The 22378-nt window shown below is 42.4% G+C and overlaps 1 protein-coding gene across 1 annotated transcript in view; it reads right to left on the bottom strand.

Annotated features, from left to right (window-relative positions):
- cachd1 (cache domain containing 1) overlaps positions 1–3096 on the bottom strand; it is a gene marked incomplete at its 3' end in the record, with an annotated part of 53254 nt that extends 50158 nt beyond the window's left edge. Inside the window, exons 1-2 of the mRNA XM_080725288.1 lie at positions 2964–3096; positions 1640–1789 (exon numbers count right to left, since the gene is read on the bottom strand). Of these exons, the coding sequence (XP_080581414.1) occupies positions 1640–1789; positions 2964–3081 (268 nt within the window). The 5' untranslated portion in view covers positions 3082–3096. The remainder of the gene's footprint in view (positions 1–1639; positions 1790–2963) is intronic.
- Positions 3097–22378: the final 19282 nt, after the last annotated feature.

Raw genomic sequence — 22378 nt, 5'->3', positions numbered from 1 at the left:
CAGGGATTAAGACAAACACACACAGGCTTTGAGCTGTGTACAATAGGCCCTAGGTAACAACGGAACAAATGTTTTTTTCTGGATGTGCAATGCTAATAAACTCAAAGGCTGATAGATGTGTGTAACCTTTTCACCGTGGAGTGTTTTAAACAAGCAGGTCCTCCGTCAGTCACACAACTCCACACACACACACACACACACACACACACACACACACACACACACACACACACACACACAAATTACTTTGAAGTTTTCCTTCCCTCTCAGATGTTTTTCATTTCCATACCCTAATGAAAGAATTATTTAACTAATGGTAAACTAATGCATACACAGTGTGTGTGTGTGTGTGTGTGTGTGTGTGTGTGTGTGTGTGTGTGTGTGTGTGTGTGTGTGTGTGTGTGTGTGTGTGCAGAAACAGACAGATGGACGGATGGATGATGGAGAGGGCCAATAACAGAGAGAGGGAGGAAGGGTGCACACACACACACACACACACACACACACACACACACACAGTGAGAACAAAAAGCCTTTGAGGTTTTAAAGCACCTCTCTAACCTGTGTATGTTGTGCATATCCCATCACACACAAAGAGCACCAGGTCTAGCACACGCATAATTAGCTTCCAGTGGAAAAACAAACCAAGAGGAGAAACAACAACAAAAACGTAGCTCTGTACCAAGAGTCAAAATTGTAATTGAAAGTGAACTGCTGTGGGTATCCGTGTACAACAGTGTTTCTCAAACTTTCACATTTCAAGGTCTCCTGTTCATTTGGTTCCATTTGTACACTGTCAGAGTTACAGACTTGCATGGGTCAATTTAGACCCCCCTAAAGGAACCCACAGAGTCCCTGGAATCCACTTTGGGAACCACTGGTGTACAATGTGGTGGTTGAGCGGTTTGCATCCAATGACCAAAGGTTCAACTTCACCAAACAGAACTTGTTAAGGTACGTTTGATCTCTCTGACCGTGTTACCATCATTTTTTGTGACTCCGTTTATTTTAGTTGTCAGAGGGGCTGCACGTCAAGCTTTTCTATTTTGTATCTTGGGCCAGCCAGGGTCCAGTGCTTTGCGTGTTATTGTGTTGCTAAATGTTACAACCTACTAAAGCCTGATTCATTACTTTTTTTTTTTTGAACAAAAGGTGTTTATTTGCCATTCTGTCTCCATAAACATTCACAAAGTTATCAGCAAGTTACTGATTCATTACTTAAAGGCCCATTTCACCTCTGGGACAACGAGATCTTATTTTATTGTTGTTTGGGACAAGATCAACACAATCCTTTATTTTTTTAGTTCAATGTGTGTTTTGAGATATTTTAGTATTTCAGCATGAATGATGATGCATTTTGCATCATATGATGCAGCATGATGCATCATATGATGGTTGTCCCAGAGGTGAACTGGGCCTTTAATCGTACAACAATGTCCCAAGAGAAAAACAGCCCTTCTACAAGCTCACAGCGTGTCGTGTAGCCATGCATTGTCTGCTATTTTTTGTACAGGACACCGCTGAACGACATTAGTATAAGTCTGCCATGAGAAACCATACTTCATTCCTCCATTCCTCCTAAGTCATGGTGGCGAAACCCGAATAATTTGACAACAGCAACAGTTTGTGTGAGTCGTACCGTTCATGAGTGCGTAGGTGAGGATCATGACAGAGTTGTTGAGGTGTCGGTTCTCCTCCCTGACCACGCTTAGCGTCGCTCGCTTCTCCTGCTCAGACGACTCCCGAGACGTGATGCCAGATGACAGGTAGATGATTACCATGTCTGTGGCTAATGGACACACACACACACACACACACACACACACACACACACACACAGAGGGAAAGACAAGCGAGTGCTCATAAAAAATTGGAAATGTCATAACAATTAATTACGCGCTAGAAATGAAAACGTTGCCTTTGGTGCAAGACTGAATGAGTCTGCGCTATTGAATGTAAGCAGTGGTTTGTGGCCTTTTCTGGATCAGGGCCCAAATCTCAAAAGTGTTTGCGGCCCTCCCATTTCACCACATACCACCAGTGTATTGATGATTCAATGTTTGGGGGGGAACCCCTTTTTAATGACGTCACACGCACGTCGCTTAACATCTACACTACTGGAGTTAGCAGACCATTGATAAGCATCAAGGCTCGTTCCTATGTTAATGAACGCTAGTGTGACACTCCAGCTTTTGTAAACGTTGTTGAGGTGTGAACTTAAGGGTTGTTTTACATCGATGCGTGTGCATGCTCCTGTTCAAAAGGATTTGGGACAGCGTGGTAGAACGTGACCAATACAACGCAGCTTACCACGGCAAGCATTTGGTTGTCAGATGGGTGGGCATGTTAACTTGCAATGCTCTCACTGCCTCCTACCAGTGGGCCCCGCCCGTAGTTTGGGAAATGTCTGTAATGATTTATCCCATTTAGGCCTAGAATTATTTAATGCTTTAACTATTGAAAAATAGCAGATCTACAAGCTCAAAGCGCAAGTGCCACGCTACAAGCTTTTAGATCTGATATTTTTGAAAAATCTTTATTTTTTTAATATACTGGTATCTTTTTAAAAGCCAACATTTGAAACTCAAATATTTGCTTCTGGGGGGTCCCTGGAACATCATATTTTGAGATGGGGGTCCGCAGCCAAATACATGTAATTTTGGGGGTCCTTGGACCTGAAAAAGTTTGAGAACCACTGATTTAGAAGAAGGATTGAGAAGACATTTATAAATCTGGTCAAAAACATTCAAAGACTTGCACAAAATGTTCACGATTTTTCAAAAATAGCAGATCTACAAGCTCGCAGCGCAGCACAGAGTGCCAGCTGTGAGCTTGTATATCTGCTATCTTTTAATAGTTAAAGCATAAAATGATGGTTAAAGTGGTTAAAATCTAAAGTCACACAGATTTGCGTTTAGGCCTAAATGTCTGTAATAAAGACACATTGACGTGACATTTCTTACTGGTGGCATGCTTGCTGAGGCTGCTGGTGTTCCGGAGCAGCTGGAAAGCCTTCTGGAAGCCGGCTGCGTGCTGCGTGGGCCCGTCTGATGCCTTGATGTTGGAGATGAAGGTGCTCATCTTCCGCTTGGTCTCGCTGGTGGCTGGAGACAGCAGGCTCTTGTAACACAGGTCCAGGGAACAGTAGCGAACCGACTCCGCTACCGACAGAATGGAGATCTACAGGAGGAGGCAGAGAAAGACCAAACGATTCTACATTAGACCTAAAGTATTCTAAATCCTTTAACTAAAACTAAAAATCTTTATAAAAAGAAAAGAATAATAATGTAAATAAATGAAACAGAAGCATTCTTGGCTTGAAAAGTATCTACTGTAAATGGTCTAGTCATTATTTTCATCCGATTAAGCAAATAATTTGGCTTATACTGTACATGCATTGATTGATCAATCAATTATTTGATGTATCATTTCACCACCGTTCTGTGTTTGGCTTTTTCTTTCCCTTTCTTTGACTTCAATTAGCATTTTAGACACTACATCACATAAGAGTTACTTTAAAATGTGGAACTCTGAGCTGACCTTGTCGTGCTCGTCCACAGCGTTGAGGATGACCAGCGCTGAATCTCTGGCGATCTGTAACTGAGTGTCAGTCACTGACGCTCCGTGGTCCACCATCACCACCAGGTGTTTAGACTGAGGCCGCACCGCTGCCACATACACAGGCCTGTAGGAACAACACATGTACTGTATGTATGTATGTATACATTGATACTGTACACTAGTGGTCCTCAAACTGTTTCATGTCAAGGACCCCCAAATTAATATGCATTTGGCCACAGGACACACACACCCCCCCCCCCCCCCCCCATCTGAAAAGGTACGCCCAGAAGAGAGAATATTTGTTTAAAAAAACTAAATTAAAATCCTCCCCGTCCCCACTTTGAGAACCAATGCTGTAAAGCGAGACGTTAAGAGAATGGGCATTCACATGCAGCAAGTCTCGGTTAACATGGTCAAGTAAGTAACACACAAATAATTATCACAGACAATATAGAAATTAGACACAATGAGCACAAAACCATTACGATTCACAAATACCCCATGAGTCAATGTTAGACAGCATCATGATACACAGACTCTCAACCATACCTCTCCATCAGTCCTTCGTGATAATGTTTCCTTTTCTCCCTCTCTTTCTCTCTTACCAACCTATCACAGTCTCTCAGCTTCCTAGATGGCCTATGTTGCAGACCCTGCCCTGCACCTCTGTCTGCTCTGGGCCACACTGTTTTCACAGGAGATCCCCTTCTCTCCACTGTTGCTTTTGGTGGAGGCTCATCTCTGCCCCAGTACCTGCTCTCACCATCAATGAGCTGTTGCTCCAAAACCCCAGCTATCAGAGTCCGTATTCCCAGTTTCCTCAACAATGTATAAAAACTAAATTAGGTCAAAATTCAATTTCTCCCCTGAGCCAGCAGGAAGGCTCCATTAGATCAGTGGTTAAAATTGCAGCGGGAGAACGGGGTTCAAATCCAGGGTAGAGCATCAGGTTAAGTATGTAATTATTTGGTAGTAAATGTTACAAATTTAAATATTGATTCAGAGGTTAATCTTCACATGTACTTAAATGTTTTCCTATGTGTGGTCTGAGGCAGTTCTGAATTAGTTTGTAGAGTAAGAACAAATTCAAGTAAGAACATATTGACTTATTCCAGTAGGCTCCTAGATGGAGCATAGGGCCGCAATCACACCCCACCATCAGACTCTGTTTTGGGCAGTCGTCTTCAGCTGGCCCCACGATAGTCACTCGACTAATCTTCTCCAGGTCTGTTTTGACCTTCGCCCTTTTCTTTTGCCCTATGGATTCCTGTCCAGTGTTTGCCTAGTGATGTTGTCAGTTGGTTCACGGAGAACATATTAATGAATCCCAAAATGTTGCATTAAGCATCCATTCTCAGGGTTTAAGCACAGATTTGTACTTACACACTTTTAATGAACGAGGCCCAATGAGAAGCTATCACATGGTGGAAAAAGGGGAGTCATGTACTCGCTAAGCCACCCGCACTCAGTCTTGCAGCAGCAGCATCATTTGTTTCATAGCTAAAGGCCAGCTGACTGGCTCAGAAACTCCACTGACAGATTTACAACACCAGGAAAAAATGCAAGAGCAAGTGCATGAACAACAGAGAGAGATGGGGGATAGATTAGGAAAGGGATAGGAAAAGAGAGAGAGAGCCATTTGAACAGGAAAAAAATAAAAGAGAGAGCTATGAATGACCACAAAAAGCCACAACAGTGGAGGTGTGAGATTCCTGTGGGCTATGGTGGTACAGAGCCACATTCTTGCCGAGGGCATGTGTGGTCAGATTTGGGGGGCGGCACGCCACCCACATGCCCTCTGGGATGCCCTATGACAACTGCTGGAGAGGTAAGAGGAGGAGGGAGATGGATATGAAGGGGGGACGGGGGAGTAAATGATTGAATCCAGCAAGCGATCATTGAAAGGAAATGTATAATGGTACTGTACCTGCTGCGATGCTCATAGCTTCCCTTGCAGTGGAACTTGTGGGCAGGAAAGACCGTGAAGATGCCCTCCTCTGAGCTGAAGTACTGCCACTTTATGCCTGGGTTGGACTTCAGGTTGTCTGCCAACACTACATAGGAGGGAGGGAGAGAAATAGAGAGAGAGAGAGAGAGGGAGGGAGGGAGGGAGGGAGGGGTGATGGAATAGAGGCGAGGAACGAGGGGAAGGACATGAGACGAGGGAGGGAGAGAGATAGGACATACATGAGAAAATGAGGGAAATACTTGCCAAGTTTCACCGTTTCAATGTAACCTTTATTTAACCAGGTTAATCCCACTGGTCAGAGCAGAGGTTAATCACAGGCTCTGTGTGCGTGAGAATGAGAGAGCAAAGACTCACATGACATGTGCAGCCCTACGTGCACTTGCATTCCATGTGTGCATATGTCATGCTTGATGCTGAATGAAGATCATAATCTTTAACTGGAATTAATTTGCCTTAATTGCTCAAATGCGGTGCAGTCAAATTGTTGTGGCGCTTAAATGATTAACACCATCTTTTTTTATTGTATTTTTTAGCATCTGTACCTTGTAAAATAAATACTTCTGGTACATAGAAGAATTTGTTTCTCAACGATAATATTGACAGCACAACAGAAATAATACCTTCCACTTCTTGGAAATAAATCATATGTTGTTTTATGAGATCACTAAAGAGTTTCAACTTACACCAGTATGTCTCCCAAATCAACTATTTGCCTAAAGGTACCGTAAGCTCATATTTCAATCAGCTACTTCTGTTTGAGTATGGTGATGACTGATGATTCATAATTTTCATAGGAAGTGAAAACTGTTAGAACATGTCTGTAATTTGTTTAAGCGCATCCCGGCAAAGACAACAACAATCACAGATTTTGGTAATGGACTTGACGACACCTACATAACAACATATCACCTCTGTCATTTTATGTAGGCAATACAACAATTTTCAGCTTACTACACAAATGTACGTAGAGCTGTCAAATTCACAAATTATTTTGGACTATCTTTCAATGAATTCCTAAAAAAAACAAGTGTGACCAGTCTGACCATACAAGCTGTGAATCAACGCCAATGTATGCATCAGTGCTTCACTGACATGTATTAATTTATTACAGTGACGCAGGCCAACTTAACAGCATCCTCTGCCAAAGACTCTCTAGGTCGTCCTCAGACACTGAGCCAACAAACCATTTTACTGGGTCACTGAGTCAACAGTATCTTCGCAGAGATCCAATCACAAAGACTGCAGCTTCCTGTCTGCTCAATGCAACACAAAACAGCCTTTCACATCAAAGATAAAGAGATGGAGGGAGGGAAGGGACACAAATAGAAGCTGGATTCCTTAACCAGGCCAACAACTATTAGAAAGAGAGGAAGACGGAGAGAGACAGAGAGTGAAAGAATGTCTAAGATAACAGTAGATGGTGATGTAACTGTTAAAACTAATAAAACACAGGAATGTAGGCCCACACTGACATCTAATCTCCTGAATATGAGACCAGTCTACTGAGCACACCCACATTTATGGGGCATGTATACACTGGCACTGAGGCACATCCACTATAAACAAACTTTGGACTTTCTAGTGGTCAGACTATACATGGAGGCCTGTGTGGATTAACATTTTCAAGAAATTACAGGCATACAATTCATACCGTACATGGTATGAATGGATTTCACCTGAGAACAAATAAAAGTCAGCATGCTTATTATATGAACAACATATTTCTTGGTGAGCAAAAACTAAAAAGCTAAGAATGAAGTATGCACTACGCACAGATGTACATGAAAAATATATTTTAAATATATTATATATGTCAAGGCACTCCATTTTTGAGGAGCAGTGGGTCATTATTGCCCTGCAGTTTGCTAGCTAGTTTGCTGCACATCATACTAGTCCCTCCATCCATCTTTGAGACTGGTATAAACAGGAACCACTCAGCAGTGTTGACAGCTGAAGAGGGCTCTGTATACATCTATATACATCTGCCACCAGTGTTTAGAAAGTTCTACAAACGTACACATTTATATACCTTTGAGCCAACTGCCAAGCGGTCAACATGTCTACTGGGCTGAGATGAAAAACCTGCATACATATGCAAAATGTGTCAGTTTTTTCTGTTTTTTAAATATTCATTAGTTTTGTTCAGTTTAGCTTTAGTTGTGTTCAATTTCTGTAATTGACTAGTTTTAGTTAATTATTTAGTTTTAGTCTTGCTTCTCCATCTATTATGAGGAAAGCTTGTATTTTACAGAAGCTGAAAAGGGTAGCATGAAAGAATGCATAGCATCAGATATGATGGTGGAAAAACTAATATGAAGATGATTTTACAAGCAATCCCATTTCAGTTTACTAGTTTATTTTAGGTTCCCTTAGTTTTTCATTCTTCATTTAAGTCTTAGTTTTCGTTTCTTTTAAAAACACTTGTGCACACACAGGCATTGAGGCAGATCAGGGCACACACACACACACACACACACACACACACACACACACACACACACACACACACACACACACACACACACACACACACACCAATATAAACTCACTCGGGAACCAATCAGGACGGGTAAAACAGACTGAGGACCAGAGAAAAGGATGGAGAAGACAACAGAAACAGAATAAAAACGACTTTAAAAAGGTTAAAACTAAATTCTTGTGTTTGCTGGACTCTTGGAAGAGTAGCCTGAAAGAGATCCAAATTCAAATCAAATCAAAATCAAAGGGGATTATGATCAGGTAGGGAATGTGAGTCTGAAAAGGTGGGTTTTGAGCTTTTGTTTGCGTTTGTTTTAAATGTGGAGAGTGGGGGCATCTTTGATGTGAGCTGGGAGTGAGTTCCATCTGGAGGGGGCAGCCACTGAGAAGGCCCCATCACCCCAGGTTCGTTTCTTAGTCGTGGGGATGTCCAGGAGGTTGGCATTATCCGACCTGAGGTAGCCGAAGGGGGCTACCATTAGTTTTTTAAACTGTTGAAGTTGTTTTTATTCTGTTTCTGTAAAGCGACTTTGAGTACTTAGAAAACGCTGTGTATGTATTAATAACACATCTCTTCATCCACTGTCCTCATCTTCATCAATTTCACCTGTTTTGGGTCTTCTGTTGTGTTGTCTTCTCCATCCTTTTCTCTGTCCTCAAGTCTGTTTTACCCATCCTGATTGGTTCCCGAGGGAGCGCCCTCTCTGTTTGTTTTTGAGAGATTAGTGCGCGCACAACACGTTTTTAAAAGAAACTAAAACAAAGACTAGAATGAACGATGCAAAGGTGGAAGAGTTCAGAAAGGTAGCAGTGAGCCTGGTTGTTGATGGCCTTGTAGGTAGTGATGATCAGTATGTGACATCTATTCTGTGTTTGACTGGGAGCCAGTGAAGGTCACAGAGGACCACTGTGCTGTGGTCCCTGGATCGGGTTCTGGTGAGCAAGCGGGCGGCAGAGTTTTGTATATACTGTAGTTACTGGAGGCTATGGTAATAGTCGAGTCTGGAAGTGATGAAGGCAATGTCGCAGTTTTAGTGATCTGGTAGACATGGGACTGGAAGAAGAGGGTGGGGTCCAGGATGACACCAAGGTTGAGGACTTGGATGGAGGGGGTGACAATGGAGCCATCATTGTTGAGGGATCGGGGAGGGAGTCTTGGCTAATGATTAGGATTTCCGATTTATTGCAGTTGAGTTTTAGGAAGTTTGAATCCATCCACGTTTTGATGTCGATCAGGCAGGAGGTGAGGGTGGAGTGGGTGATGGCAGTGATGGTTGTGGAGGGGAGGTAACGTTGTGTGTCAATGGCATAACAGTCGAAACGGAGGCCATGTCTGCGGAGTATCTGTCCTGGGGGGAAGCATGTACAGGGTGAAGAGGAGAGAGCCAAGTACTGGGCCTTGGGGGATACCATGGGTGACAGGAGATGAAATGATGTCTGTCAGTGAGGTATGATTTGAACCAGGAGAGGGCAGTGTCAGTGATTCCAAGGGTGAATTTGGGGGGATTGAGATGAGTATGGAATGGTGTACATTTGTGTTAACTACACAAAGATACTAGAACCCCGCCTATTACAACCCCAGTGTTCATTTATCTTCCAATTGTAACTGTGAGATTGTACAAATGTAACCAGAAATGAACAGTCAGGATTTCACAGTGCAATTCAATCGACACCCCGGTCTGTCTAGTTTTTTTTCCCAGTCCTAGATCATTGATTGCTGATCCCACATTAAGTCTCCCTCTACCTTACCAGGTTCCCTACCCTCACTGGAGAACGAACGCAGAAGACAGTCTCAAAAGCTACTAGCAACAGACTGCAAAAACGCTTCTTTCCACGAACAATCAGGCACATGAACGAACTGTCAAGAACGAGAAAGATCCAAGGAAAAAGGAATCGCTAGCCCCGCCCCCTTTCGTTCCCTCCTTGTGAACTTACTTCACATAAAGAGAGACTGTGAAGTTGAATTGCACCTACTATACATAAATGTATACTGTGAAGTTGAATATACTAACCTGTTGCACATAGAACATACTGTGAAGACGTTTACAAAAAAGTTGAGTAGGCTACGTAACAGTACAGTAGCAACTACTGGAAAAATATGCTGTTGGCGTATAGAATATTCCAAACTTTATGCACATGTACATTTGAGGATACTCTTTTCTTTTCTCATTGCTCTTTTGCACTCTTTTCTCATCTTTCTATGTCTTATTATTATTATTACCCCTTTTAGACTATTTTTTTTAGATGTGGTTTGCTGTTATTATATTATTTGCTGTTATTTTAGTTATACCACTGCATTGGCTGAAGGATGCCAAACAAAACAAGTTTTACTCTTATGTACCTGTACAAAAGACCAAACGATAAAGTACAACCTTGAACCTTGACGGAACAGGAGGTGGAACACAAGCCATCCACACAAAGTACACAGATGTGACCAACAGCGTTCCCATCTGAACCCCTCCCTCTCCTCTCATTCATCATTCTCTGCATCTCAATTATCCCCTCGCTTTCACACTCACTCACACACACACACACACACCGTAGTAATATTGTTTAGACTGGGCCAAGAGAAATGAGAGAGGATGAATGTGTGTGGGGAGTGTAAGGGGTCAAGGAGGCCTGAGAGTGAGGGAGAAGCAGAAGGGGTGTTGGGAGTGGGTGGGTGGGGTGGGGTAACATGAACTGCCTGCGACTGGTCGTAAGGAAAACAAAGCCCCCGGCCAGCGGTGATGTACAAATGGTGGTGGCTATCACGGAAGGTGGCAAGAGAGACGGACTGGCTGGAATGTGTGGTGTAGGGGGAGAGATAGATAAAAACGCACGCACGCACACACACACACACACACACACACACACACACACACACACACACACACACACACACACACACACACACACACACACACACACACACACACACACACACACACACACACACACACACACACACACACACACACACACACACACACACACACAGGTAGAGAGAGAATTACAGAGAGAGAGACACACAGAGAGCAGTGGTGTAAAGTAAATAAGTACATTTACTTAAGAACTGTACTTAAGTACAATTTTGAGGTACTTGTAATTTACTTGAGTATTTCAAATTTCTAATACTTTTACTTCTACTCCCCTACATTTCGGATCCAAATATTCTACTTTTACTCCACTACAATTATTTTAAAACTTTTGTTTCTAGTTACTTTGCAGATATAAATGAGTAAATTATAAGACATACATAAACCACTTTAGCCCTATTGTATACCTCGGCCATTTGAAAATACGTGTGAGCTGGCATTGAAATGCATTGGCGGAATGGGGAATCCACTCTCATGGGTACTTTGGTGTGTGTGCACCCTAAGAGGCCTCGCACACTGGGCGGATATTGCATCAGATCAGATCTCGTGCCCGGGGGGTTGATCGGTGATCATTTCAAACGACGTCTTGAATTCGGGCCCGGTATATCCCGCTGTGCCAAGTGAAATATCTGAGACCATTACACACGAGACCGACGTCTAGCGATTCTAGCCTCTTGGCGATCTCGGATGGAATCTTTTTATTCCTCAAGAGGAATAAAATCAAGAGTTGGGGATAGGCCTATATAATATCTTTATTATATTTATATAAGATAGGCTAATAATATATTTGGCTTGGAGTTGGCTGTCAAATCATCTTTTACAGCGTCACAATGGCGAGGTTTGGTTTGACAGTTAATTACCTTGAGTGCGCTGCATCTGTGATGTGATGTAGTCCACATTTTGAAGAATTAATCCGGATTTTAGGTGAAAACAAGGGGAATGCATTTGTTGTTCTGAGAATGGATATATGTGCACGATAAAGTGTACAGTTTACACCTCCTCGCCTGTCAATCAGTCAAAAAAAATGGTATGAAAGCATCATGCTTGCTATATAGGAGACTGGACGAAAGCATTCTCATTTCTCACTGATTAACTCACGTTCCCAGCCTACATAATAGACTACTGTGTATAACGTGTATTTGCCCCTTTGCTTTTTTTTCCTTCGCTTTTTTTGCGCAGCCTCTTAAGGCACGCATGGTGCTTTAAATATTAAAACGGCGATATATTCGCCGTTATATATATATAATAAAGAGTCTCTCTCTCTCTCTCTCTCTCTCTCTCTCTCTCTCTCTCTCTCTCTGTGACATATTTGTAGCTAATAATGCAGTATTGATACTTTTACTTAAGTAAAGAATGGGAGTACTTTTACCATATTCAATGAGTCCCGCAGTGCAACACCAAACAAAACAAGAAAAAAGAAACTGCGTTTGAAATTGCCTACTTTCCAGTATGATTTCAGTTAATTTACATTCCGTCCGTCTTTCAGGAGATAGTCTCTCCATCCCCGCACTCTTCTGGAATGGTGCAGATTGTGGGCAACTCCAATATTTGTATTTACATTATAATAAATATTGGCGCTGTGGATTCTGTGTTTCTCGAACATTTCAAGGTCTCCCCCTTCTACTCTTTACAGTGTAGGCCTACAAAATACTTATGCAATCAATGTGCATCAAATGACGTCGCGCGCTGTTCATCAGCTGCTTTTTTTTTTGCGCAGCCTCTCTACAAGGCACGCATGGTGCTTTCATCAGTGCTACCAATTAAATATTAAACCGGCGAAATTAAACAAATATATTCGCTATAAGAGTCTCTCTCTCTCTCTTTCTCTCTCTCTCTCTCTCTCTGTGTGTCATATTTGTAGCTAATAATGCAGTATTGATACTTTTACTCTAGTAAAGGATGGGAGTACTTTTACCATCACTGCTCAAATTAACTGTTCATCAGCGTGAATACTTTCAGGTGTGTATCTGATCAATAGGAAATTGCCCATTACAATCTGCATGACATCAAAGCGACATATTGCGTGAGAGAGTTTGAACTTGAACGACCAATTAAGATCCACAGCTGATTCTAGACTCGCTAATAACTTTCCAGCTCTGCTCTCCTCTAAAACTCCAAGTTACATTAAACGTATGGTTCTCACTCTCAGCAGCAAATGTATGATTAAGCCTGTGCATTCTCCATGTTGCCACCTCAAAATGCTGGATCATAATTCTCCATGTTTCCACCTCAAATGCTGGACCCGACAGGACCTCTCTCTCTCTCTCTCTGGGACATTGGATTTGGATCTCCGTGCCGTCAGATTTGCAGGCCGTCGGAATATCGAGATTTAGCCACTTGCACGCCACTTTATAGCCTATTCAGTTATTTTAAACAATAAGCCTACAGATCAGATCATATTCATATAGGTTGTCAGTTGTCAGAACGTGTCACTTTGTTGTCATGGTAGCTCTGTTTTGGACCATTGAACAAAGATGGATAATGATGAAAGGGTTCACTTTGCGAACGGGACATGTTGGATTGGATACTATGCTACTTCAGTGGAGAGACGACATGGAATACCTACCAGCCAACGTGAGTACATTGCCGTGCCAAACCAAACCTTGCCGTTGTGACGCCGTAAAAGATGATTTGACAACTCCAAGCCAAATATATTATTAGCCTATCTTATATAAATATAATAAAGATATTATATATCCCCACGTGTTGTCGTGGGGAAAGGCTTTTTGTGAGGTGATAGAATAGCATACACTGCCCTAGCCAAATCTGCGCAGCAAAAAAAAAAGAGAGAAAAAAGAACGCCAGTGTCCACTCCTAAAAGGCAGAAGAGGAGCAGCTGGCTTGGATAAAATCTGAAGTAAACCCGGTAGCTCATTCAGACGACAATAATTGTAAAGGATTCCTACCCGATGACCCGAGAATATCAAGCTTTTTTGATATTCTCGGGAGAGCTTCCGACGAGTCCCGAGGCCATAAAAATCCCATTAACATAATCCGATCGTGTCGGGGTACCGTACAAACCCAAGACCGAGTCCGGGGCCGACCGAACGATTTTCCCGGGGGATCATCCCGACAATCGGCCCCGGGGAATCGGCCCCGGGCTCGGCCCAGTGTAAATGGGCCCTAATGGAGCATTTCTACAATGCAGTATTGATACTTTTACTCAAGTAAAAAAATTTGAGTACTTTTTCCACCACTGACGGAGAGACTCACGGAGAGACACACGGAGAGACACGGGGGGGGGGGGGGGGGGGGGAGATGCCGGGGGGCTCCATGACCAGGGAAGGGCGTAACATTGAGAGGAATTGACAACAGCGTTGATTGGATGAGTGCAGTGTGAGGCCATGCTGAAAGAGTTTCAGCTCTCCGTACGTAATCACGGGATACCCAATACTCTGGCAGGAGAGGATAAACATGGTGCGCTTGTTTGAATGACAGATTACCCTTTTCATATAGATTACAATTTAGATGTTTAGCAGACCCTCTTACCCAAAGTGACATACGACATACTATGTGCAAGATCAGAGGTAAGTGGCAAGGGAAGGCCGTCAATAGAGTTTAAAGAAAACAAAGGCGACAAACTATCAGGTAGACATCAACTACCATCTGTTTAAATAACAAACTTGCCATTTGTACACGCAAGCAAACAGCATACATCTAAATAGCATGCATAACCAATCCGGATAACATAACTGGGATTTATCTAAATGGGCAAGTGCTGATACAAAGAAATAATAGAGCATTAGGGGATGAGGTAGTGTATGATTTTTATTTCAAGGACCCCCAGTTTGAATTTGGCAACATAGACCCATTTGACACAATTGTAATATATGTCACTGCTTGTACCTGTATGAGTAGTGACAAATGATCCTTCTTGATTCTAGGAATAGCATTTGTCAGTGGAATTGCATGCGAGCAGAGGATCTGGCTCTCTAATAAGTAGTAATGCAGACCACTGCGACTTTTCACCACAACAATAATGGTTCATTTATGCTCCGGCGTACGGTGGTGTTGCACTCTGAAAATAGCCAGTCTACAAGGCAAGCACACACTATTTTCGGCACTTAGTTAACACCCTCATCCGAAAAAGTAATAAATCAGGCTTAAAACCGTGTCGTCTCATTGCAAATCTTTGGTCTGAAATGTGCTTTTGACTATCATCTTTATAAATGTACTGTATGGGAGGGGGAGGTGGTGAGTAGACAAGACGAGGGTGTCAGGAGAAAGAACAAATGTAATGAGGTTCCTAATGGTAGCGATTTCCTAGAATATGCAGGCGTATGTGTGTAAGTGTGTGAGCGTTCAAGAGAGACAAAGGGAGGGATATACATTTCTGTGTTTGTGCGTACTTGCATGTGTTTACGGTTATGATCGCATTATGTACCATTTAATAGCCAAATACCGAGTTCTCTGGTACAAAATAAAAGATTACAGAATGAGGCCATGCCATGGCAGGAGAACTGAGAGACCGGGGATGTGGTGGGGTTGGGGAGGGGGTAGCTGGCATTTTCTGGGTTTATGGTCAAAGACTATTTTCTCTCCCTAATCAAATGCAGGCATACACATGCAGCGCAGACACATGTGGTCTTTACATGGCAACATTCTACAGTGTATTTATGCAATCCGACACCTTGACAAATACATTGCAGGAGACACAGAGCAAACATCAAAAAGTCCATATATCCCTCTAATTTGTTTTGGCAGGGTTTCAGATGCCGGGGCTGGGAGTTCTTTGGATCTTGAGGTTAATGTGCACACCTATAGCATACATGCATTCGAATGGAGTGACAAGGGATGAGACTGTAGACCAAGGTGAAGTCAGGATACTGATGGTTAAGAACTGACAAAAGGCTTAACTGGAAAACACGCCTACTGAGAGTCGCAGACGAAGATATCAAAAGCAAAGACTATTTGATCTTAGGTCATGAAGGATGTTTTAAAATAAAAAAAGAAATAACAGCGCAAGAGAGGAGAAATGGAGAGAGAGAGGGAGAGAGAGAAAGAGAGAGAGAGAGACTGACTACAAAGACGTCTCCTTACACCTTGAGCTGCCACAGCTCATTATTTCCATTGCCGTTTTTTATTGCCCTTTCCTTTTAAAGATTTAACAACATGAGATCTTGACTTCTTCAAAAAGCGGTTGCCATGGAAATTGTTCTTAACGGAGTCACTCAAATGTAAAAAGGAAGGAAAAAAGATTAAAAGAAAAAAACAATAAGAACGTAAAAATGGAGATGGATTCCATGGTTCAAATTGGAAGCAGTGTTGAGTGTGTGTACGTGCCATCACAGCTGAGCTAGTTACTAGCACGAATGTGGAAAATAGCATGTCTGAAAGCTCACAGCGCGTCTCATCGTACACACATTGTGAGCTATTTTCACAATTTACTACCATACAATAAAGTATATAGGATTTAAGTATCAAAAAATGTGTTCATGTCGAGTTAACGTGTGTGTGTGTGTGTGTGTGTGTGTGCGTGCGTGCGTGCGTGCGTGCGTGCGTGCGTCTGTGCGTGCGTGCGTCCGTCTGTGCGTGCGCATGCATGTAAACACACTCGCGTTTGCGTGTCTCTCACCTGAGTTGAGGTCTCTACCAGGGTTGAAGGCTCGGCTGTTGACTGTCGGGGACAGCCTGTCACAGCAGATGGTCTTGGAGACGTTGGTGTTGAAGTTGCCATCAAAACTGAAAAGTGACACAACATAGTGACAGTTTACACACTATATCAAGACCTTTCTATTGCACACTTCAACCAATGACTTGGTTGAACTGTCTGAGCAGGGAGAGTATTTTAGCCCTGCTAGTGGCGGGTCTCTAAGGATGGCTATATGTCAGTTAGTGGGTACGTCTGTCTGTCCAGTGCCCACCACATTACATTCAGCTACTGTATCAGCTCATCCCCAAACTAAATTATCTTGAAAATCTGGATTATGCTTTCTTGCCAAAATTAATTCTTGAATTAATATGTCTTGATATCCTGGCTATAAGGAGGCCATTAGGCCAAATAAAGATTTGTATTTGAGTAACCCTGCAGTAAAGTTACCCAACTGTTATTTGCCTTTACTCACTTAGTTTTTATATAGGCATTTTTGATGATTACTTATCAAATATTTTTTGATAGCACCGATAGTCATCAATTAGATGATATTATTTTGTCCATATCACCCAGCCCTAGCTTCTACGGACGTAATCAGTGGACAGCAGCATGGATTAACTTGATACGAGAAAGTTGATCTTTCTGGTGAAGTAGAAATGCCATTCTCACAAGGGCTTTAACCACTTAAACCATACATTGTATGTAAAATTGTGAAAATAGACAATCCACAGCACAAGCTCACAACATTTTGCGTAGATTGGTATTTTTGCCAGTTTTTACCCATTTCTGCCAACCGTTTCCGTATTTTCACCTGTTATGACATGCCCAAATAGGGATGCTAGGGTTCATGTGGTTAAACATTACACCACCTCTTCACACGGATTAGTAGGCTAACAGCATGTGTAATCTGTTGAAGATTGACAAGTGAAGTGAAAATGCACCAAGACATTTAGGGCAAAATATGATAGAGGCAGCCTAATTGGAACGGCTAACCAAATGCGTCCGTCATCGTCGATACACAACACAGTGTAATGTGGTTTACTGCAGGCATTTTACAGTACATGTAAGTGGCAACACAGCGTGCGGTTCCCTGCAACATATCCTCAAAAAAAAAGCTTTAAAGTGGCGCTGAAACAACATATGCTTCGTGTTGCACATGAATGCAGTTGCATATGCTGCTTTCAACAGACAAATGGCGTCAGTCACGTCATCAACATATAATACATTGAATGACTCCAGTTTTGAGGGACAAATTCATTATTGCAACGCCTCTTATGTGCATGCCCGTGCTAATAGTAAAGCATGTGGAATGAACGAATTGGCCCAGGGAGGGTGGGTTGTAAGGGAGGGGAGCAGCCCTCACCGCACTGCACCAAGCCTGGGTTCTTTGATCCCCAACACTCCCAGCAACCCTTCCTTCAAACCACACATACATACACACTCGTCTCACATATACTTGCACTCAAAGATACACATGCAATGTGCTCAAGCATGTTTGTGTATACATATACACAAACCATGCATGCACACACACACATTATGCTCGCATGCACATGCATTATACACCTATACATCACTCACAAACACAGCAGCGCTGTGCTCAATCACACCTCGCTCTACCTCCTTGCAGAGCTAACACTGGCCTGGTTTGACTGACATGTACTCTGATGTTCAGGCGCCTTTAGAACTTCACACATTTAGAGTCCCATTAGGCCAAAGTCATTACTATTCTCCTTCAACCAGCCCACTTTGCATAGCAGGGCCAGACAGGACGCTCAGCTAAATGTGTGCCAGATAAAAAATACATTTGCAAGCGCTTTGAATTTCACATCAAAAAACCTTATGAGAGCACAGAAATGAGAGAGAGAGAGAGAGAGAGCAAGAGAGAGACAGACAGACAGATAGAAAGAGAGACAGAGAGGAGAGGTAGAAGGATGATGAGGAAAGAGTTGGGGTTCGGCATCGATTCCGATCTGCCATGTAAATGAGGCTTTAAAAAAAACATTCAAGACAAGCATGCTGCATACATTCACACACTCACATTCACACTCACACTCACACACAAATAAGATGTAATGAATGTGAAACAAATAATCAAAGAAAAGGAAGGGGGAAAAAAACACTTTTGTACCCCTGCCGCATTAAACTTTAAATAATGCTGCCATTAAATATGCATATTAATAATGTAACATAGTTTAGGTATGCATGATTTACAATATATCCCAATGGAGGGTACAGCTCTCCTTACATTAATTGGAAAGATAATCCTTAAAGCAAAGGAGATAGCGTCAGCATTGTGCCCTATAGAATCAGCATTTTGCTGTTTTGTCTGTATTATGTTAGTAAAATGTAGGTGAATCTATAACAAAGGACCAGGGGTAGGCTGATTTTAGATCCTTACATTCATCCCAAAAGGCACAAAAGTCTCCCTTACTTTGATGCAAGAAATTCCTACAATTGCGTACTGTATGTACTATGGAGCTCTCAGTATAACTGACAGACACCTCTAAATAAGGCTGCAAGTATCATGTTTAACACCCGATATCCAACTTCTGCTTATATAAGCCATTATATTAAGTCACACTACATGGCAGTGGACTGGAATATCAACAGTGGAAGTGATCCTAAGCCATTCAAAACGCCCTGTGAGTACAATTACCTTGGAGAGGCATGCTGCTGCGTTCCACTATAATGTCAACAGTAATACCCCTTCAAGTCTTCTAAATCCCTCAGTGCTCAGTACTGTAGTAGCAGCAAAGAGAGCAAACTGACTAGCTGCAAAGCTGAGAAAGAAAGAAACCTTTGTCCGAAGTGAGATTGTTTTATGTATTTATGCCTCCACCGGCCGGAGGCTTTATGTTTGGGTTGTCAGTCCAACGTCCATCTCATTCTTGTGAATGACATACTGAGGAATGCCTAGGTGGGGGAATTTCTTCCCATTTTTTTACAAACTCCACTTTAAGACTCAAGGATAACTGATTACATTTGTGGTGGTCAAAAGGTCAGGGTCACAATGACCTGCACACTGTTTTACACATGTGAACCTGTGATGTGACAATAAAGTTGATTCTGATTCTGATCTCAAGTCCATCCCATTCTCATGCAGTGTCTCAGTAACACTTGGAAGGAATTGCATTACATTTGACACAAAATGTCCACTTGGACTCAGGGATGAACTGAATAGAATTTGCTGGTCCAAGTCACCAGACTGACTGAAGGTCATTGTAACCTCACAAAATACTTTTTTAAATAAACTCAATACATTTTATGCATGAGTCTTCACTACGAAGACGTGAGTCTGGACAGACATGGATGCAAACCGCAGCTGGTTGGAGGAGGAGGTTTACAATTGCAATGTGGTATTTCTAGTAGTTTGTGTTCCAAGTGAGTAAATAAAATCCTTATTTATTTTGGTTTGGAGAAAGGATAAGGAATAGTTGATATGGATTTTGAAGGAAGCTTCCAGAAGACTACATGGTATTTTGTATCTGTAATTCTGTGAATTCTGCAATTCATTTCAGTTCCCTTCCTCTCTGCAGGTAGGAAAGCTCAGCAGCATGATAACGGTGTGATGGAGATGCTGCAGGAAGGAAAATTGCAGACAGGGGTGAAAGGAGGTGGTGAAATGAAACGAAAGCTGAAGTTTTTGGCAACAAGTTTTTGCAAGCAAAGCGTCACAAAACCGCTGCCTAGGGAACATGGCCTCATACAGTAACTAGCTGAAGTCTGTCTCCTCTCTGATGTCTCCTGGCCGCCATGCTGCCTGTTCCCTCCTTTCATCCGCCCTCTGCTCCACACGCTGCCCTGCCATTCATTAGTATTAGCCACCAGAGAGACTGCAGGAGGCTCAGTGGGGATTTGGTTAGGGCTGTCAGGGTAGGGAGGAAGACAAGAGGACAGCGAGAGACAGGAAGATAAGAACAGAAGAGAAACAGAGCGGGGGAGGGAAGAGAGTAAGATAGGGAAAAAAAAGAAGTCATGCCCAATTGCTGGTCACCTTCATACAACGGTGTCTGTGCGCTGGAAATAGCCAACCTATAAGCTCACAACGTGTTGCAGATGTGATGCGTTGTCAGCTTATAGATCAGTTATTTCTGGCATGTGACACCGTCGAAGAATTAAATCAGGCTTAATGTGAAAGGGATAGAGGCAATAAGTGAGAGATGGGGCCTGCATGATATAAAGAGGGAGTTATATCAGTGTTTATAGCTGTTAAGGTCACTTTGACATACTCAGAGGTTTTAGAATATGCGCTTTCTCTTGACCTCGCTCTCGCTTTCATCTCTCGTGGGCAAACACTGATATCATTAGCTAGGTAGCTGACTAAGCAAGAGAACCAGCTACATCCACAAGAATAACTTGAGGCCAGCAGAAAGGCACTGGAACTATTATGTTTAATTAATGTAAACCAGTCCAGAACACATATGGCACCTTGTTACTACTACCGACGGTGCACATGTAATTATTTTCCCTATACATCTCAGGAGTTATATGAGAGATTGAGTTGTTTCGTTCTGGGATCCCGTTGCATGAAAATATCTTGACACTTCCAGAGAGAGCTTCTGTTGTTGTTGTCATGTTGGCAGCCGTAAGTGAGCAGCGAAATCACTGCATCTGATGTAAGCATATGATTTATTTATAGGAGCTTTTATAAGACAAATTACACTAACAACACAGTTATCCCCACACAAATGTCTAAACACTGAATAAGGCATAGTAGCCTAAACAAAGTTTCCTTGGCAGCAACAGAGCATTCAAGGTGGATTAGCAGTACTGTTCTATTCAAAATCACTGCAATGGAACAAAAACTGGGTGCATGCCCTTTTCACAATTAAAGAAATCCACACTTTTTCCAAACGGATTTCTTTTTCTCTTCTTTTTTTTCCTGGACTATACTTTTTGGATTTTTCTAAGAAAACTATATTTGTTGATCATCGGCAGTGATCTTAAAGCACTGGCAGCGAGACATTTTTGCAAGGCATTTTTTCTGCCCTTCAGATGTATGACCAACACTGCCTCTCCAGTGCTGGCAATGTCAATTTCTCTGGTGCATATTTTGCATGCAGCTTGGGGTAAGGAGCGGTCCAGGGGGTGTTCAAGCCATAAGCACGAAAAACAAACAATAACAGATTTTCACACTTTTCTTCCGAGGCTTCTGTGCTATCCTTAGTACGGTTGCAGACACTGGAACAATTTAACCATTGCATAACTTCACATGGAATATTTGTTGTACCGTGCATTTTCTTGAATTGGAAATGTTGCTCGGATTGAAAGGTGAGACCCAGGTAGTTTTTTTTAAATGTTCAACTTTTTTACTACTTCTATGAGCAAAACATTTTTCAAGACTTTCACTATCATTTCCATACTATTCCAGGTCTGAAAAACAGTAATTCATAATTCTAGACTTTTCTAGATTTTCCAGACCTGCGCAAGCATGCTGAAAAAGAATCATTTTAGTAGGCTGGGCCACTGTTCATTCAGTCTGGCTTATTTGTCTTGCCTGGGGACTGATCTCTACCTAGAGGCCATCTCTACTCCCACTCCCAGGGCAGTCTGGACAGCGCCCAAGTACATGTCTATCTCTTTTTACAACTGGATATCAATTGATCTTCTAAAATAGCAACCTGAAGATGTCATGTCATCCTAAAAATATGAACCTAAAAAAAAAAGCCCATAAACACATGGATACACACATAGTAGACTCATTTACACACATATAAACGCCCCAACTATCACTGACACACACACATACATACACAAACGTCACACACACACACGTCTGTGCTATTTTCAGGTACAGTCTGACTGGTGATTAAAGCATACCAGCGCACTCGCGAGTACTGCCCTCAGTGGCCTACTGGCTAACTGATAGCCTTCTAGCGTGGCGGCTAGCTGACATGGATACTGTGTGAACCATCT

This window comes from Nannobrachium achirus, assembly GCF_963921795.1.
Source record: "Nannobrachium achirus genome assembly, chromosome: 1".
Classification (NCBI taxonomy): Eukaryota; Metazoa; Chordata; class Actinopteri; order Myctophiformes; family Myctophidae; genus Nannobrachium; species Nannobrachium achirus.
This window is presented reverse-complemented; position numbering and strand designations above follow the sequence as displayed.